This window comes from Loxodonta africana, chromosome 7 (genome assembly GCF_030014295.1).
Source record: "Loxodonta africana isolate mLoxAfr1 chromosome 7, mLoxAfr1.hap2, whole genome shotgun sequence".
Taxonomy (NCBI): domain Eukaryota; kingdom Metazoa; phylum Chordata; class Mammalia; order Proboscidea; family Elephantidae; genus Loxodonta; species Loxodonta africana.
In genome coordinates, this window is record NC_087348.1 from 94,436,304 (window position 1) to 94,455,985 (window position 19,682).

Consider the following 19,682-nt stretch of genomic DNA (forward strand, 5'->3'; position numbering starts at 1 on the left):
TTTGCTTGATTCAAGCAAAATAAAGCTTGCTGAAGATAAAGTTTGTCTTTCGTGTGTATTCTTACTCGGGAAAAGACAAGGACTCTTTTGTCAGATTGGCAATCGGTAACACCAGGATGCTCAAAAAAATTATACACACACACACACATATCTCGAGCGCTCATGGCGCAGTGGTTAAGAGCACGGCTGCTAACCAAAAGGTTGGCAGTTCGAATCCACCAGCATTCCTCGGAAACCCTACGAAGTAGTTCTTCTCTGTCCTATAGGGTCGCTATGAGTCAGAATTGACTCAGTGGCAGTGAATTTGGTATTTTGGTCTTATATATATATGTATATACACACACACTTGTATATATATGTACACGCACACATATGTATATGTGTGTGTGTGTTTCAGATAAGGATGGAATTGGTTCAACTCAGAGGGTCATTTTGTTCTTCCTATCCCCATTCTCCATGACATCTGCTCTGTTCTGGAGCCCAATGTCACCAGTCATCCCATTTCCTGAAAACTCAGGGGAGTACCACTAGCAGTCACTCCCAGCCTGAAAGCTCTGTGTGCCTGACCGGACTCCCCTCCCTGCAGTCTTGATTCCCTCCCTAAGCTGGCTAAATGGGGATGGGGATGCGGGCTGGTTAACATGGTTATTTGAATATTCCATCCCAATACACCAGGCTTTAGGAGCTGCCATTTTGAGCTACTCCTCATGCCACAGGCTTCCTTTAGGTTTCTCAAACAACAGCTTAGCAATTAGGTCTGCTGGGACTTATTATTATTTTTTTAATTATGATTATTATAGGTCACCTGGATGGTGCAAACAGTTAAGTGCTTGACTAGTAACTGAAAAGTCGGTGATTCGAGTTTACCCAGAGCTGCCTCAGAAGAAGGGCCTGGTGATATACTTCCAAAAGGTCAAAAACCAAAAACTAAACCAGTGGCTGCCGAGCCGATTATGACTCACAGAGACCCTATAGGACGGAGTAGAACCACCCCGTAGCGTTTCCAGGGCCGTAACCTTTACGGAAGCAGGTTGACATGTCTTTCTCCCACAGAGGGGCCGGTGGGTTTGAACTGCCCAACCTCCAGTTAGCAGCTGAGGGTCCTTTCCAAAACATCATAGCCTTTAAAAACCCTATGAAGTACAGTTTTATTCCGACGCACATAGAGTGGCCATGAGTTGAAGCTGACTCAATGGCAACTAGTTTGGGTGGTTTTTTTTTTTTTTGTATTATTATTATTATAGAGTTTCTCTAGGAAACCCTGTCATACACAGGAGCAGGGAAGCTAGGGGCTGTCTGGCCTGGAGCAGACAAGATTCTGTCTTCAGGGCTCTGATGGGCTGTCCTGGGCCTCTGGCCAGGTAGGGGGCATGGAGTCCTGCAAAGCCAGAAGGGGGAATGGATCAGCTCTGATAGAAAAAAGATGCTCACACGTAGAGAGGGAAGGGCTGCCCTGGGAGGGACTGAGCTTCCCGTTACAGGGGGATACAAGGTGAGGTTGGCCAGCCGTCAGGGAGCCTGCAGAAGAGGCTTTGCCTTCAGGAGGGCAAAGGAAGGAAGATACAGGAGTGGAGTCGGACAGGGTAGGTATGGATCCCAGTTCCACCGTTTACTAATTGTATGACCCTGGGCATCTCCCTGAGGCTCAGGCCTGTCATCAGCAAAATGGAGTTAATGAGGGCTCCTGAACAGGGCGGTTGTGAGAATCAAGTGGGAAAAGCACCTACACATCAGGCCCTGTAATGGCATCATTAGATGACTCAGTTTCTGAAAACCAACCGGCAGGGTCTTGGGGCAGGAGCATCGGCAGAGCCCCACCCCTCCCCCACACCTCTTGGGCAGACCTGGTTTCCTGGCTTGTCTTGAAACTGCACCCCCGGCTCCAGGAGCAGGGCCAGTGCCTCCCCACCCCGCCAGGCTGGGAGGCCCTGGACAGGCCACTGTCTATCTCTAGTCCTCTTTGCTCATCTGTCAAAGAAGCCTGGAGCTGCTGGAGACGGGTTCTGGGGTCCCTTCCAGGTCTACCCTTCTAGGATGCCTGGTCTTTCTAACTAGCTGTGTGCACACATTTCTGCCTCTTCACAAAATGAGGAGGTGGATTTGAGGAAAACAATATTAGCTAACACTTATTGAAGGAGCTCCAACAGTGAGATGGTTAAGCACACGGCTATTAACCAAAAGATCAGAGGTTCAAACCCACCAGCTCCTCCCCGTGGGAGGAAAGATCTGGTGATTTGCTCCTGTAAAGATTACAGCCTGGGAAACCCTATGGGCGGTTCTACTCTGTCCTATAGGGTCGCTATGAGTTGGAATTGGCTGGACAGCACCCAACAACAGTTACTGAGCACTCACTCACTCTGGGCCAGACACCCTCTAAGGCCTTTGCAAGGATTGATCCATTTCATCCCACAACCGTGCAGTGCAGGTACTACTATTCTGATTTTATAGGTGAGGAGGCTGGGCACAGAGAGCTTAGGTCACTTGCCCAAGGTCACACAGCTAACATAAGCCCAGACAGTGAGTACAGAGTCCACGCTCATAGTCACCATACGACACCCCTCTTATGGCTCCTACACTCTGAGATATAAAAGGGGCTCTGAGCATTCTCCAAAACCCGCCTTTTTCGGGCTGAAGCAGACATGTTTTCCAGATATAACCCCAGCCTGGAACACATGGGAGCTGCCCCATGAGTTGCCTGTACCTGATCTATACTTCTGCTGCTGTTGCATGCCTTTGAGTCAATTCCAACTCATAGTGACCCTATATGACAGATCACCAGGTCTTTTCTCCCTCAGAGCCACTGGTGGATTCAAACCGCCAATCTTTCAGTAAGCAGCCAAGTGCTTAACCGTAGTGCCACAAGGGCTCCTTACATGTCTGCTAGAAGCCCATTCTGCAGATGAGGATAATGAGGCTCTGAAATGATACAAGACTTGCTCAGATCACACAGCCAATGACTGGCAGAGCAAGGATTGGGCCCCAGATCTTCCTGGCTTCACCAGCTACTACTGTCTTTCTGAGGATAAGCCAAAGCCCCTGGACTCCAGGAGCTTCTGCCTGGCTGGGAGGCTGAGACCACTAACTGTAAGGGAGGCAGCGGGAGGTTAGGGTCATGGAAGAGGCACAGTGGAGTGGGAATGCTGAAGAAGAGGAAGGCTTCTTGGAAATGGGTTAGAGCTGAGGTCTGATACCAGCATGCTGCTATGTGGAAAGGGAAAGGACAGCCTTTTAGACAGCAATGCCAAACACAAGGTCTGAGAGAACACGAGATGAGCATTGAGAGGCTGGGGAGACTGCAGCCCAGGGGAAAGACACTGGAAAGGGGGTGGGTGAGTTAGGCAGGGGCACCACCTGGGAACATTGTTCTGTGAATGACATTATGGCTTCCTGTTTGACTAGCTAGATAGGAGGCTGCCCAGGGACTGGATCTGCACCCAGGGGAGAGACCTCAGGGAGGCCTGGGGTGGAGTGGAGGGTGTGAGGTGGAGGGAGAGAACACAGAAGTCTGGGTGACTGAGAGTTTGATGAAAGCATTAACTGAGACTGGAAATACAGGAAGGTAAGGATGAGTGGGCCTGGATTTCTCCATCTGCAAAGTGAGGGACTCAGATGATCAGATCGGCTGTGCGTCTTCAGTTGGTCCCAGGGCAGAGAGGAAAGGTAGTCGGTATGCCCTGAGCCCCCACTGTGTGCCAGGATTCCTAAATTTTCTCTATCTCAACCCTGAAACAGCCTTATGAGGGTAGGGATTACAGTCCTCATTTTACAGATTAAGAAACCGAGGATCAGGGACTTTCCCAGTGGCATTCGGGGAGCCAGCCACTGAGCTGAGAACAGGATCCCAGCCAACTCCTGAGGTCGCCCTATCACAGCACGTGCTGAGTGCTCAGTACAGGCCCAGGGCCAGCTTTCCCCATCTGACAAGGGCCCTCTGTGCATCTCCACCCCGCTGTGCCTTGGTACCCCCTCCTTCATCCAGAAACTTGGGAGATGGATGTACGGATGGTGACCGAGCAGGGAAACGTGCGCTCCTCATCAAGTTTTCCTTTTTCCCAGATACCCTGCTTTGGCCCTTGCGGTGCTCAAGGCACAAGAGGCATGTCCAAAGCGCAGATTTCTGCTGGGCTTGCCTCTCGGTCTGCGCCTCGTGAGCTCAGCCAGCTCTTTGGTTGTGCGCAGAACCCTCGGGGAGCTCCTGACCTGTACTTGACCCTGAAGGGTTCCCTGGGACAAAGCGACTACGGGAGGGAGCGCGCAGCCCCACGGAGCCGAGAGGGCTCGGAACGAGCCCTGAGGGTCCCGGGACGCCCCCTCCCTCCCGCGCAGGAAGCCCGCGGCAGTCTCCCAGAGCAAATGCCCTCACAGCGCGGCGACACTTCGCATGCGCAATGATTCCTCCCCCGCCTGCCCCACACAAAACCACGCCTCGCCTCTGGCCCCGAACGGGAGGAGGCCGCGGGGCGAGGCGGGGCAGGTTGAACCCGGGAGCCAGAGTCCGAGTCCCCGCCTCAGGCCAGCCCCAGTCGGATTCCTCGCCCGAGTCCAAGGCCGCTGCGCCGGCCCGGTGTCCCTTTTGCGCCCGCGCCCTGCGCGGCACCGCCGGAGTCCGGCTTGCCCCGAGGCGCTGCGGCAGGTAGGAGGCTCTGCGCCGAGGGAGGTGTGTGCGAGCGCGCGTGTTTATAGGCGTGTTTCAGGGGTGTGTGTGCGGGTGCAGCGCGAGCCATTGCGTGCGGAGTAGGAGGCTGCACCTGCCGCGGCCTGTGGAGGAAGGGAGGTAGGCGCTGGCCTTGAGGACCGGGGGTGGGGGCGTGGGGATCCGCCCCAGATCCCGGGGCTCGTACCCCGCTCCCCCCCGAGGCGAGGGGTCGTTTTCCACCTCTCCCTGGGTATTCTGGAGTCGTTTCCCTAGTGCAGAAGTGCCGAGGCGCGCCTGACACCCGGGGCTTGGTCGTGTCTTCCCCTCCTCTTACTCTCTTTTCCTGATCCCTCCCCAGCCCTCCACCCTTTCAATTCCACAACTGTTCTGGGTGGGTCCCTCCCGCTGCTGTAGAGGAGGCTGGGCGAGGCCCTGGCTGACCGAGCCTGTTCTCCTTCCTGGTCTTCCTCCCCAGGTTGGATGAGGGCTTTTCTCCTTGGCTGCAGGGCTTGGGGGGTGTGTGTGAGGAGGAGGGTGATCTGGGAGAGAACTGGCTTCTCCGATCTGGCCCCTTCCATTTCCATTTCCCAGTACCCCAGAGTTGAGGGTCTGGAGAGACCAGCTTGGGGGATCAGAGTTGAAATAGGACAGAAGGTTCTTAACAGGTGCCAAGTTCCCTCCTGGCTTCATTTCACCTGGTGAGATTCAGTCGCAGACCCCACATGGATGAGCAGAGTGGGCGCAGAGGGATGAAGTGAGCCGTCCTCTCAGAGTCAGAATTCAAACTCAGGTCTGCCAGACCCGGCAGCCAGAAGCTCCTTCCTGCACCAGGAGGTCTGAGAGGGAAGTGCTGAGGGCTACTATCCGCAGGATTCTAGAGAGGATGAAACCTGGGCAGACTTCCTGGAAGAGAGGAGTCTCAGGGAGGTGTTGAGCAGATCCTGTGAGTATGAGGCCTCCCAGGGTCTTTGGGCCTAGTCCTTGCTCCAGTCCAGCTAGTCCTGAGGGTGAAGATGGAGATGATCTGGCTGTCTTCCCTTGCTAAGAGACTGGGTAGAGTAAGGTGGGCCCAGCTGCTGCTGCTCTAGGCCAAAGCTGGGTGCCAGGATAGAGAGGTGCTCAGGTGGGGTCATTGCCCTGAGGAGCCTCTCTTCTGACAGGAAAGGCCATGAGCTCAAAGCAGGGACAGATACTGCCTGGGAACCAGGGAAGCACCAAAGATGCATTGGTGCTGGGGCTTGAAGGATGAAAAGAATTTCACTGGGCAGGAAAGAAAGGGCAGGGCATTGCAGGCCCAGGGAATAAAAAAAAGAATAGCACAGGTAAAATCTGAATGATAGTTTAGTGGGGAGGGGGGTTAAATAGGTCGGATCCGTGTCTGTGAGGCTTCACTCTTGGCTGCTGTGGTGGGTGGGTTGCTGTGGAGGCCAGTGAGGAGGAGGCTACATCAGGGAGGGGCATCCTCCCTCCCCCACCCCATCCTCCTCCTCACCCCCATCCCCCCCCCACCCCCCGCCACCAGGCTTTTCTTTCTCATGCTCTACCCTGGGGCTTGGCTTAGCAAAGGACGGGGGACCTGACAGGGATTCCTAGAAGGGGATGGGGTGAGTGAAAGGTGCCAAGGGGCTGCAAAGGACCCTGCCTCTGGGGAAGGATGGGTGGCCCCTCTCTGAGTTGGTGACCTTGATGGGGGTGGAGCTGGCCTGGAGGAAGGCAATGAGATGAGGGTTGGAGGCAGTGGGGCCTGTGAGCTTTGGGGGACCCACTGCTCTGAGGCCAGTGCTGCCTCTGCCTGCTTCTGCCTTCTACGCACCTGCCCCAGAGCAGCCCTGAACCCCCTCTCACCAAACAGGAGGCCCTGCTGGAGCCCCAGTGAACATAGGGACGCCTCTCTCCAGTGACCCCTGCTATCCGCAGGACCCAAGTCGTGCGTCCAGGCTTATTCCTTGCTAAGACCAGCTCTTCCTACCTGCCTGTGACCTTGAGGCAAGTCACTTCTCTGTGTGAGTCTCAGTTTCCTCCTGTGTGAAATGGGGACATTGTTGCAGTGTGCATTTGAGTTGATTCCAACTCATAGCGACTCTATAGGACAGAGTAGAACTGCCCCATAGGGTTTCTTAGGCTGAAATCTTCACGGGAGCAGATCCCAAGGTCTTTTCTCCCTTGGAGGTGCTGGTGGGTTTGAACTGGCAACCTTTCAGTTAACAGCCGAGTGCTTAACTGTTGTACCACCAGGGCTCTAAATGCTGCCTAATCATAGGGATGCAGGGAGTGGGTGATCGGGTTAGATCGTACCACAAAAAGCCCTTAGTGGGTGCATGGCGTTTGGTAGCTGTTATAATTCATAGTAATTAACAACCACTTGGTCCCTCTCCTTCACTGGGGGAAATAGGAAGAAGGGGCTCACTTTGGGAGAGGGGTGAAAGGTAACAGGGTCTTGCCCAGTGAAGTGGAGGCCCCTCTTGACTTCAGTGGGTGAAGGGGAACTGCTGACCCTCTCAGACCCTCCTGTGAGGTGTCTCTGTCTGGTCACGTCCCTGTGCCTCTCCAAGGGCTCCTACACCGCAGGAGGGGCAGGAGCTGGGGCAGTGGACAGCAAGGTATGAAGGTGGGAGGAACAGCTCGGAAGGGACTCTGGGTTCCCCTAGCTGCAGAGCACAGAATCTGAAGCCCCCTTTCCCACGCAGCTGCCCAGCCACCTTCTTGGGGTGTGCACCACAGGTGGGCCTGTCTGCAGCTGCTCCTCTCACCTCACCCCTTTGCTCCACCTCTGCCTCCTCTCCTTGAGCATTTTGAGGGCCTTTGAGTGCCCACACCCCTCACGTCTCCCCCAGAAGCTCTTCTGGCCCTTCATCCCTTGCCCTCGGTGCTCAAAACATTCCTTGGCACCCTGTGGTCCCCTTGGGCATGGCTTTCGAGGCCCCCAGCTTCGTCTCCCCTCTGGACCATTTCCACTCCTGATGCTGACGCCCTGGTGAGTGCCTCAACTCCGTCCAGGCTAAGCTGCCGACTTCCCTTGGGCCTTGCCTGTCCCTGCTCACTAAAGACAAAATGGGCCAAGGCCTTTTTCGGTCCTAATCTGGGATGTCTTATAGACTTCCCTCAGGGTTGGCCCCGGGAGGTTGCGGCCTGAGTTACTCCCCAGTCTCATTGAGAGGATGTATTTCTCTCGAGGTCCCCAGCTCTCCCAGGGCTAGTGTGTAGGGATCCAGTGGCTGAGGCCGAGGTGCCCTGTGGGTGTGGACTGTGATTTTCTGCTACACAGAAAATCAGCTGTGGAGAAGGGTCTGGGGACCAGAGCAGGCACCAAGCTGTGGCCCAGGGATGTCTGCAAGGAGCTTGTGGCCTGTGGGACAGAGGAGAGAGCCTGCTGGCTGAGTCTCCGCCTGTCTGCCCCTGTAGCCCCAGCCCCTGCTCTAGTCCTGACAGTCCCGGGGGGGGGGACTACTGTGTAACTTTTCTTGCTGGGCAGGGTGAGATGGGACCCAAGTGATTTGTTACTAATAATAGTAACTGAGACATTGACTTTATTTTGTATTGGAGCAATTCAAGGAATAATAACGCCTTGCTCACGCACTTGCTTCCTCGAGTGGGAGAGAGGGGATAGGGCCACACAATCTACCCCACCCGCTGTTCTTTAGGAACCATATTAGACTCCTATTGCTGCGGCAAGAAATTACCGCAGATTCAGCGGCTTAGAACAACACAAACTTATTCTCCTACAGTTCTGGAGGCCAGAAGTCCAAAGCAAGTCTTGCAGGGCTAAAACCAAGGTGTTGGGAGGGCTGGCCCCTTCTGGAACCTCCAGGGGAGAACCTGTTTCTTGTCTCTTCCAGCTTCTGGTGGCTTCGGCATTTCTTGTGGCCATATCACTCCGATCTATGCCACCATCTTCACATTGCCTTTTCCTCTTTGGAAGTCAAATCTCTCTCTGCCTCCCTCTCATTAGGTCACTTGTGATTACATTTAGGGGCCACCCAGATAATCCAGGGTAATTTCCCCATCTCAAGATCGTTAATCGCATCTACAAAGTCCCTTTTGCCATATAAGGTAACATTCACAGGTTGCAGGGATTAGGATGTGAGTATTTTGGTTTTTTTTTTTTTTTTTTTATGGAAACCCTGGTGGTGTAGTGGTTAAGTGCTACGGCTGCTAACCAAAGAGTCGGCAGTTCGAATCCGCCATGTGCTCCTTGGAAACTCTATGAGGCAGTTCTACTCTGTCCTGTAGGGTCGCTATGGGTCAGAATTGACTGGACGACACTGGGTTTTTGATTCAGTCTGTCGTCGGAACTAACTGTAGTGTCATTGAAGGTACCTTCCCAGCCCCCTCTGGGCACCCACAGCCACTGGCTTCCCTGAGTCCAGCCCTGGTTACCCTGTGCAGTCACTCTCAGTCTCTGGCCCCTACCCCAACTTGGGAGCCTTGTGGGCAGGGCCTGGTGCTGCTGGACCTCTGGCCCCAGTGCCCAGCCTGAGCCTGTGGTAGCCAGAACTCAGGGATGTTTGGAAAGGGGAATGTGCCAGCATGTTCCCATGGGCTGCCCCAGCAACCGGACATCGTTTTGAGTTTGACAGTCTCTTAGTCTCTCAGAGTAGAACTCAGCTGTTTCAGACATTTATCCCGCAAGCCCTGAGCTGTGTGGGGTCATCTGAACTTCACCACCACTTGTGAGGGATGGGCCAGGCTAGGGGCCTTAAGGCCTGTAGCAGAGGTGTGTGAGGGGCCCAGTGGGGGAGTTGGGCCAGCAGAATGGAAAAGGCCCTCATTTTACAGGTTAGGAATCTGGGGCACAAAGAGGTTAACTGCTTTGGCCCTCCCTGGGCCTCAGTCTCCCCATCTGAGGATGGGGATGCGTAGGGCACCTCTCCTGAGGCCCTTGTAGCCTGACATTCTGCGGCTGTGACTCACCCTCAGCCCCGACACTGGGAGGAGGGGGGATTTGCATTCAGGACTGCCAGGGCAGAAACATGACATGATGCAGGGCTGTGCATGGGGCCGGGAGCGCTGCCAACATACTGCTTACCCAAGACATGGTCTGTCTTCCTGGAGGTGGCGAGTCTCCCGGTGCCTCCAAGGAAGAGCCCCCAGTCAAACCCCCAAGAGCCCCTGGCATGTATGCTCATCCCCTTGTCTCCATCTCAACCCCACCGCCATGGCCATGCCACACCAGGCCCTGCTTCTCTCTCACGGCCATTTCTACAGCCTGGCCTCCCTGCCTGTGACCTGGCCCCTTTCTATCTGACCTCTCATGGATCCTCGAGGAGTAGCACTCACCCGGTCACACTCCTGGTTCCTTTGCGTGGTATTCAGGGTCTGCCACCGCCCAGCCATGGCAGTGTTTCTGCGCTGGCCCCTTTTCTTCTTCCCTCTCCCTGTGCCCTGCCTTCCACCCTTGCTAAATGGTATCTTCCTCCCAGAATATTCCTCCCCCAAACCTTCCACCTCCATCTCTCAAAACTGCAGTGTACCCTTTGAGATCCTGCTTAGATGCCACCTCCTCCGGGCAGTCCTCCCTGCCGTGTCTGAATGAATCATTCACTTTTAGAGCAGATCTCTCTATATTGGAATCATTCCCTTTTAGAGCGGCATCTCCTCCACCAGGCTGACCCCTAAGGCAGACCCCTGTGTGACTCCTCACTTTCCCTGGCCAGGCGCAGAGCAGGTGTGGGTGAGGGCTGGAGGTCACTGGTCAGTTTTCTTTGTATTTGCCTAAGTGAGGGGGGTGCTGGGCCATCTTCTGTCTTTGATCTTCTGTACTCCATCTATGCAGTCAGAACAGTAGAGCTCATTTCTGAGGTTGTGCAGGAGCTTGACCTAAGAATCAAGCCACAGTTTCCCAGTCTGAGAAATGGGCACCATCTGACTACGTTTCAAACATTGAGTCTTGGAGACAGGTGGTGCCAGGGGCACAGACTGCCCATGGTGGCAGACCCACCAGATTGGAAAAGAGCAAGAAGTTGTACCCCTCCCTGCCATTCAACAGTGAGAGCCTATAGGCCAGAGAGGGCAGGGGCTTGCTGGGAGTCACACAGCACAGTGGGGCAGAGATGGCTTCAGTGACCTGTCAAGTCTCGTTTTGTCAGGTTGTTTCTCCTGGGCCGGGGGAGGGGAGAGTGAATAAGCACCTGTGACCTGCAGTTCCAGGTGCCACATCCCCCAACCTCACCCCTACTAGGGTGGGAGGGAGAACATTCTTCCCTGGGGGCACCCAGCTGCATCTGCCCTTCTCCCAACGCCTTCTCTGCAGGATGAGGAGCGGGGCTGGGAGACCTGAGGGAGGGGTGACCAACTGCCATGGCTGGACACTGGGCTGTTAGTGCTAAAACCAGGCCGAGGTGGTCACCCTACGCAGGGAAGCCTCCTGCCTTCAGGAGTACAGCCAAGCTCTCAGCTTCTTCCTGCCCCTGCCCAAGGCCTGCAGGAACCCACGAGCTGGAACAGCACTTTTGGAGTTTCCACTATGATTTACGCCCTGCTTACAGAGGGCTCCCAGCTCCCTCCTTCTCACAGCACCCTGTGGCAGGAGCCAGTTCCCGAATGAGGAACAGCTGTGGTGTCAGGGGCCTTATGACTCAGTCAAGGCCACATAGCGAGCCAGACCTGGAGGCTGGTTCTTCCCTCATATTCGCTGCCAGGACATCCCAGCTCCAGGGCCACTGGTCCCCCAGGACCAGCTAGGGACCCTGCCCCCAATTGTGCTTGGCCCTTCCCTCTAGGCCCTTGGGGTCTCCTAGTAGGGGAGAGACTTGGTCAGATTTATGTGTTAGAAAGATCACTGCAGCTGGGCGGAGAATGGATTGGACACAGAAACGATAAGGGGAGGGGAGAAGAAAGACAGGATTTCCCGGCCCCGGTGCCAGCCTGCCTGATGTTGTCTGGAGTGACTCACTGTGCCTGGCAACCTTGGCTCTAGTGCCAGAGCCCAGGACCTAGGGGCCTGCAGTGACCCAGGAGCCCAGGGTGGCCCAGGACCCAGGACCCTGGCGTAGCCAGGCCTCTCCAACATCCTCTAGTATAGCCATGGCCCAGCTCCGCCCTAAGCTCAGCTCTCCCTCCCCACCTCCTTCTGCCATTCTGCTGTCTATTCCAGTATATGATACACGGGAGAGATGGTCGTGGGAGGTCAGAATACACCCACAACATGGACTTTATTGAATACACATTAAGCATGTTGTTAAAATGGTGGCTTTGGGGCAGGAGGAGAATGACAGTGGGGTGTGGGATAAAAGGGAATAAACACGTTAAGAAAAACACGTTGAGTAGCCAATCAGTTGCCCTTTCCAGGCCGTCTCCCTTAGCATCTGGTCTTCCCTGTCCTGGCTTAGGCCAGGGCACTCCCTAGGGACCCTGCATCAGCCTCAGCGTCTGACCCTGAGTCCGGCGCCTGACCCTTCCCTGGCTCCCCTGTGCACGCAGTATGAAGCTAAAGTCCCTGAGCCTGGCACCCCTGGCCTGCAGAGCTGGTCCTGCCAGATCTGGCTCGGCCTCCAGCTGTCACTCAGCACTCTGCTGCTCCTGTGCTTTGTGCCCAGGCTCTTCCTTCCGCCTGAAGTGCATTCTGCCCTGGGGATTCTGGCCCAGCCTTGAAACCCTGCTTAGGTTCCATCTTGAAGAGGCCCTCAGCCAGTGCCCATCTCCCACCCCATCACCCTCACTTACGGCCTGTCTTACTCTTGGAAATGCTGACCAGTGTCTGGCTTAGTTCTCCATCTATGCCTGTCATCCCAGTTTCATCCTCACCTGGGACTGCCTCGGGGGGGCCAGCCTCTCCTTGTCATCTCAGGGCCACGTCAGAATAGGTGCTGGCAAAGACGCCCAAGTTGAAATTGTCCGTGTCCCTGGGTTATGAAGACACAGCTGTTCAGCCCCTTCCTGATCATATGGTGAGGGGGCTCTATTGCCTGGAGTGGGGGCCAGTGGGAGGGCGGGGGAGGGGCTTTGACTGCCAGGGCATGGGGTACGGGCATCATTGGCCCCTTAGCTGACACATGACGATACCTACTTTATCGGGCCTGTGCTGCATACTGGGCACCTGCTACAGGGTGTGGAGACTGGAGCACAGAAGGGGACCCCCAGGAGGCATCCTGTATCCTCCCTTTCACCCTCACGACCAGTTGGCTGCCAAGTAGAGTCGAGTCTCCCTCCTACACAGCTCTAGAATCCATCTCCACTCCAGTCACACACCAGAGCCCTTTAGGCTATGCGGCCTTCCCTCTGCTACAGAGGTGTACTGTGCACTGTGGTGTCACGTGTCGTAAATCAGGTGTGCCCATAGTTGTGGCCTCTTCCTGACCTTTTCTGTCCTAGTACCACACTGTCTCAATTACTAGAACTTTATGATGCTGTTGTTGTCATGTGCCATTGAGCTGATTTTGACTCATAGTGGCCCCATGGGACAGAGTAGAACTGCCACATAGGGTTTTCATGACTGTAACCTTTATGGGAGCAGATCACCAGGACTTTTCTCCCACAGAGCCACTGGGTGTGTTTGCCAACCTTTTGGTTAGCAGCTGAGCACTTAACCACTGCGCCAGCAGATTTTGTTAACTGATAATGTAAGTCCTCCAACTTTGTTCTTCTTCAGGATGGCCTGTGTGTCCTTAGCCCTTTGTGTGCTGGCTTTGATCTCCTCTCAGTGCTAGACTTGGGCTCAGCTGCAGCCTCTGGTTGTTATAATCGCCCTGAGGCAGACACTGGCACCATGACCCTACCTTACAGAGGAAGGCCCCAAGGCTTACAGAGGTGAGGTGACCTGCCTGCCACATGGCTCTGGAACCCTGTCCCCGGGCTCCTTCTGTGGCAGCACGTTGCTCTTAGAGCTTCGTGTAGTGCCTGGGTTCGCACCTACACCACTGATAGCAATACTTTCCTTTAAATCAACTTCCTTTCCCCCTAATATTTCTAAATGGGAACTGTGTATTTACCGTAAATGGAAAGTCAGTGTCACTCTTCCTAAATACAAGGTAACTGGAGGAACCTTCAAAATAAAGTAAAAACAAGAAAAGGCATTCAATTCAAGCCAGATGCTATCGCTCTCAGAAGCCTCTGAGCTGAAGGCCTGCTCTTTGTTAAATTGGAGATAGCAAGGGCTAAGAGGTGTTGAAGACAGGCTGAGCCAAACTGAGACATCCCTGAAGGAGATGTGGAAGGAGAATAACTTTATGACTTCTTTTTTGGCACTTCACGGTTCCTCTAAAATTGTCACTGTTTTACCCCGGGCCCTTGATTTGGGAAGCCCTCCCTGGTATGATAGAGTCTGGAGGCTTAGGATCCAGCTAAGAAGGCCGTGAACTTTGGACAGATTCCTTGATCTTCTCATTTACAAAATGGGTCTAAAACTTTCCCTTCGGCTTCTCTCATGGCTTTGGAGGCTGTAACTGTCCAGGGAAGGCTCACTGGTGTCAGCCCTCCTTCCTCCTCAGCCGAAGCAGTGTGGCCTGCTGGGAGATGGACTTATCCACCATATACAACTGGACTGCTCCCCACCACCCAGCAGATCTAGGAGCAACAGACTTGGTCACAACCTCCTGGGGCTCCAGAAGGAGGGTGCATACCATTTCCAAGGAAAGGACAGAGTGAGCTCCCCAGGGCAGGGCCCAGGGGCAGATGCCACTTTATTTCTAACCTTTGCCACCATAGAGACTAGTTCCGAGGAGGGCTGATGGATGGCAGCTCAGAGGGATTAAAGATTTATCCGTGTAATGATTATTGGTGATGATTGCACAGCATGATTAATGGAGCTGGTATCATGAAATCATACTTGTAAAAAATGAATTGGCAAGTGTTGTGTTATACGTATCTTTACAACAATTAAAAGCAAATAACAAATACTTGTCCACGGGCACGCAGAGGCTAGGTGGTGCAGACTCAAACTCAGTTCTGACTGACCTGCCATTGGAACTGGGCAGGGACCAAAGGGAAGAGGGTAGGCTGAAAGAGCCGCAGGGAAGCTTGGACTGCCCCGGGACCTCCTGGGGTTTGTGCCTGGCCACACACAGTGTAAAAAGATACTTTGGAGACTGGAAGTCTGCAAGTATTAGGGAGGTGTCGTGCTCAGGCTCAGGAAAAGGATACTTGGGGTGTGGAGCCCAGCTTCTTTTACTCTTGGTTTATCTGCAGCCTTCATTGTGGAGCCACAGGAGATAGCAAGGCTCAGAGAGAGGCTGGTGACTCCACGACCCCATGGAGGTGTTGACCTGGTAGATGGAGTAAGAGGTCAGCCTGGAGCAGATGGAGGGTGCAGGAGAGCAGTCTAAGCCTAAGGAATGGCCTGTGCAAAGGCCTGGAGCCTCAGAGCCTGACAGAAGTAGGCCAGGGTCTGTGTGGCTAGCAGGAGGGAGGCTGGAGAGATAGCTAAACTGGGTCAGACCCTCAGCCAGCTGGGCCTGGCCCATGTTCTCCTGGGCCCTGGCCCAGCTGAGCTTTCCTGTCTCAGCCCCCAGCTCCCTCCATCCTCATCCTCATTGCAGGCAAGCCCTCCCAGCACTCTGGCTCCATCATGGCCTGGCGAGCAGCCAGAACCCTCATTATCCACCAGCCTGGCTGTGTGACCTCAGCCAGCTCACTTTCTCTCTCTGCGTCCTCTGGGCTCTGAAACACTGGAATTGCAAGAGCTGATTTCTTGTCTCCCATTTTCAGCTTCTTGGATCTAATTCTTGCACCTAAATTGCTTCCTGCACCTCCGGAAACCCATGGTGCTAATGATGGTCATGGTGGCTGTCTGCCCAAGTCCAGGGCCTGGCTCTCCCAGCTGCCCCCTTCTCCTTTCCCTAGGCTCCCAGACTGGAGTGGGGAGGAAAGGGTCAGGGTTATTGGCCTCCCTGGGCAGAGGGGTAGCCAGAGGGGTTAAGTGGTTGACCTGAGGTCTCAGGGCGGTGTGAGGGGCCCTATATGGATAGGGGGGAAGGAGAGAAAGTGGCTGTGGGTCTGGAGCAGAGGACAAACCAGCTCTCAGCCCCCTTGGCAGGCAGGCACCATCTGACCCTCCCTGTCTCCCAGCTGTCTTTCCATGTCCCACACACTCTGCCCTTCATCATCTCCTCCCCTTCCTGTTTCCCCTTTCTTTGTAGAGTCCCTCCATCTTTCCCTTCCTGTGAGGCCCAGCTCAGCCAGAATGTGTGTGGGTGAGCCACCCTGCCCAGTGCTTAGTCCTTTCTCCTCAGTTGCGGGATTGGGAGGCCAAGGCAGAAGCACCAAAGTCGGAGTCCCTGGATCTGAGTCCAGACTCTGCCACCGGGCTTGGGCAAGCTGCCTCACCTTGCTGAGCCTCAGTTCTCTTTTCTGAAAAATGGCAACAATGGTAAGGGCTTCCCAGCCCTGTTTGCAAATAACATGAACAAACCTCCAGCGAAGTGATGTTTGCTTGTGGTTGATGCCAGAGAAATGCTGGTTTCTCTCTCTCTCTCGGAATGCGAGGTGGCTTGGCAACTTCTTTTCTTGTTACCTGTCCCTAAAAGAGCCCTGCCAAACAGTCTACTCAGCCTTTGGTCAATCAATGGCATCTTCCAGTTATTGAAACAACATTGTGCCCATAGTAGAGGTGAGAATGGGGGCTCAGAGAGGTTGAGTAACTTGTTCAGGGTCACCCAGGAAGTGAGTGGTGTGCTGCAGCTGGGATTGGCATCACATCCATCTTGCTCCCAGCCTACCTTGCGTTGGTTTCCCTCAGGGCTGGGCTGAGAAACCTTTGCCTCGGTGGGGGTGTGGTGGTGGGTGTGTGGCATTGCTGTGACTGTCTCCAGGGCCCCAGGTAGTGCTCACCAGTCCCCGGGAGGAGTGCACCTGCGGGTGTGTGCAGCTCAGCAGGAGTCCAGGTAGAGTCTGGGATATGACGCATAGATGAGGCTGCCATTCAGGTGCCTGGCTGTCCGGCCTATCTCTCTGAGTGCCTGATGTGTCATGTCACCCCACTGGCAGCCCTCACCCCCTGGAGACCTTCCCTGGCCATGTCAGTCCAGTCTGTGTTCTTTGTGTTTGGTCAGCTCGTGTCTACAAGGTTCAGGTGCTGGGCTAGGCTCACCTGGACCTGGGGATGAAGGAAGGATGCTGGCACTTACTGACACTTCCTGTGTCAGGCTCTGTGCTGGGGTTGTGTGTGCTGGAGGAACAGAACAAGAGGAGCATGCACGCGGGGGCTTCTGGTCCAGTGGTGGTGCTTACCGTCTGGTTCCCATGATGAGAAATTAGGGAGGTCTGGGGGGAGAGGAGTTTGGTTTTAGATTGCTGACTGTGAGGGCCATGGTTCACCCAGGGCTGATCTGGGACCCAGAAGAGAGGTCCAGGCTCGACAAGGGGGTCATTGGTGGAAAGAGGCGTCATGACAACCACACCACAGAAAAGACCACTAAGTTTGGTACAGCCATGGGGTGGCTCCAGACAGGAACGGGGGATCAGAGATGAGGGAGTGGGCCAGCACTAGTGACAGACATTTCTGAAGCCCAGGGGGACAGTTTCAAGAAGAGGTCTGTGTTCAGGAGTGTGAGCTGCTGCTGAGGTCTGGGAGGCTGTCGAGGGAGAGAGTCTGCATTTGGAGGTGGGAGGCCACAGGGGAAGTTAGGTCACCAGGATTAAGAAGTGATGAGTGTACTCCCTATAGAATTGGGGACGATTATTTCAGAGGTGCGGTGAAGGAGGCAGCGTGCTGGAGGGAGGGCCAAGAAAGAATGAACGAATATGATGGCTGGAGGGTAACTGGTCAAGGTGACCACCCAGGGCAGAAATCTTCCCCTCTAGATGAGGAGTGAGCATCTGAAGGGAACCTGGAGGTACTGCTGCCCCCCTGGTGGCGTGTCACCAGCCAGTGAGCTACTGGCGTTAGTGCCTGGTGGGGGAGAGCTAGGGAAGGCTGGTTAAACAAAGAGAGGAAGGGAAGGAGGTGGGCGTGGCCTGGGCCGGATCTGCACACTGTTGTGCTCTTGGCCAGCGGTCTAGGGTCACCTCTGAGTATCAGAAACTGGAGAGAATTCAGGCTGTGGAGCCAGGCCAAGCGGTTCTTCTCCACGCTCTGCCATGTACCAGCTGTGTGCCCTCGGGCAGGCCTCTCCACCTCTCTGAGCCTGTTTCTTGCCTATGCAATGCCCACTTCACAAGGCTGCGGGGAGGGGAAGACGAGGAATCACTAACTTGGTGTCCGTACAAAGCAGGGATTCCAGGTACTCCATAAGTGACAATTCTCTTGCCTTCCTGCCTTCCCAGGGACCCTAGGAGCTGCCCAGGTGCCCAGCCAGCCCTCTGCTGCCTTGCCTCAGCCTCCTCTCCCTGGGACAGCGGCCACCATGTTGTCGTGTGTGAAGCCCTATGAGGACCAGAACTACTCGGCTCTGAAGCGGGCCTGTCTGCGCAGGAAGGTGCTCTTTGAGGACCCCCACTTCCCGGCCACCGACGACTCGCTCTACTATAAGGGTGCACTGGGGCCCACTGTCACATGGAAGCGGCCCAAGGTCAGTGTCTGGCCCCAGATGGAGCTGGCTGAGCAGGGTGGGTAGGATAGGCCTGGAGCCACTGGCTGAGTCTGGGGGCAACAGGGTGGTGGGGAGGAGTTATCCCCAGGCCACAGGTCTTCGAGGTGGGTGGCAGCCCTGAGAGTGGAGGGGCCAATGATTTATTCTGGATGGGGAGCCAGCACAATAGACCCTAATCTCTGGCCCACCAGTGCCTAGCTAGGACCTTGACGTTGACCCCTCCTTGGACCTCTGCTTCTTCACAGGGAAAACGGGGCAGAAACCTCTGCTCTGCCACCCTCCTTCCCAGGTTTGTTTTTGAGATCAAAATGAGATGTGGCTATGACTCTTGGTTTTTTTTGTTAAAATGTAGCGTGACACCCAAGTGTGAGGAATTTACTTTCCTGATTATTATTGCAATGACTTTGAAAGTGTCATTGGCTGTATAAATGAAAAGCACTTATTGTTATGATTAATCAACAATAATGATCAGAAGACTCATATAAAATAGCAGGACCAGCTCATTGGGTTGTGGTGAGGGCACAGGGGAACTCATGAGCAGCCTGGCCCCCACCTGGCCCCCGGTCCGGGGAGCTCTCATCACTCATATTGAGGACGATGATGAATTTGCAGCATTTCTCTCTGGTTGTTCCCCCCGCCCTGCCACCCCATCCTGGCCTTGAGTGTTGAGTCGGAAGTACGGAAGTACATTTAAGAGAAATGTTTGGCTTCATGGAACCATTTTATCCCCTTTGTCCTCAACTCCTGAGGGTGAGGGTGGGAGAGGGAGGGAGTCCCACTGTTGTGCCCACTTGGCCCTGAGGAGTGAAGGGGAGGGTGGGTGAAGGGGCGGGGCTGCTGGAAATCACCACCCAGGCCCCCTCTGCCATTCTCCGTGGCTGTGTTGGTGAATGGGGAAATGGATCACACAAGAGGGACTACAACACAGGGGACCTGCTGTCCTGAGGATGCTCAGGACCTGGGGCCCATGGAGGCTGTGACTCCAGCTGCCCAGTAATCAGAGAAGGGCTTCTGGAAGTCTAAGGAGGGGGAGGCATTTGCCAGGAAGGGCTGTGTGATAGGGACACCAGGCACAAAGCCCTCAGGCGTGTTTGAGAGGTGGTGGCCCCTGGAGCATGAGGCCCCTGTGGAGAGGAGGGCTGGGAGAAGGGGAAGCCCACTGGCCGGGTCGCAGAGCCTGGTGTGCAGGCCAAGGTGCTCCATCTTTGCTCTGAGGGCAGAGGAGCCACAGGAGGCCAGGCTTTGAGCAAGCATGACAGAGACCCCATGTGTGTTTACAGAGTTCCCTCTGGTCCCCTGCACTTTTGGGGAGAATGGGACTTAGTTTTCTACTTCCTCTTCCAGGCTGTGATTTCAAGTGCCTTCAAACTTGAAAATCCCATGTATTTCCTTAGGCTGGGACTCTTTTGTGTGTGCGTGTGTGCCTTAGGCGAAAATTTACAGAGCATAAGCTTTCCGACAGAGCGTATTAGTTTCTCATTAAACAGCTAATACACAAGTTGTTTTGTGACATTGGTTGCCAACCCCACGATATGTCAACACTCTCCCCTTCTCCACCCTGGGTTCTCCGTTTCCACTCTTCC

At 54.7% G+C, this 19,682-nt stretch overlaps 1 protein-coding gene across 1 annotated transcript in view; it reads left to right on the forward strand.

Moving 5' to 3' along the window:
* Positions 1 to 4,513: 4,513 nt before the first annotated feature.
* The window catches only part of CAPN5 (calpain 5), a 58,260-nt gene continuing 43,091 nt past the window's right edge, over positions 4,514 to 19,682 (forward strand). Inside the window, exons 1-2 of the mRNA XM_003420025.4 lie at positions 4,514 to 4,633; positions 17,834 to 18,078. Of these exons, the coding sequence (XP_003420073.1) occupies positions 17,914 to 18,078 (165 nt within the window). The 5' untranslated portion in view covers positions 4,514 to 4,633; positions 17,834 to 17,913. The remainder of the gene's footprint in view (positions 4,634 to 17,833; positions 18,079 to 19,682) is intronic.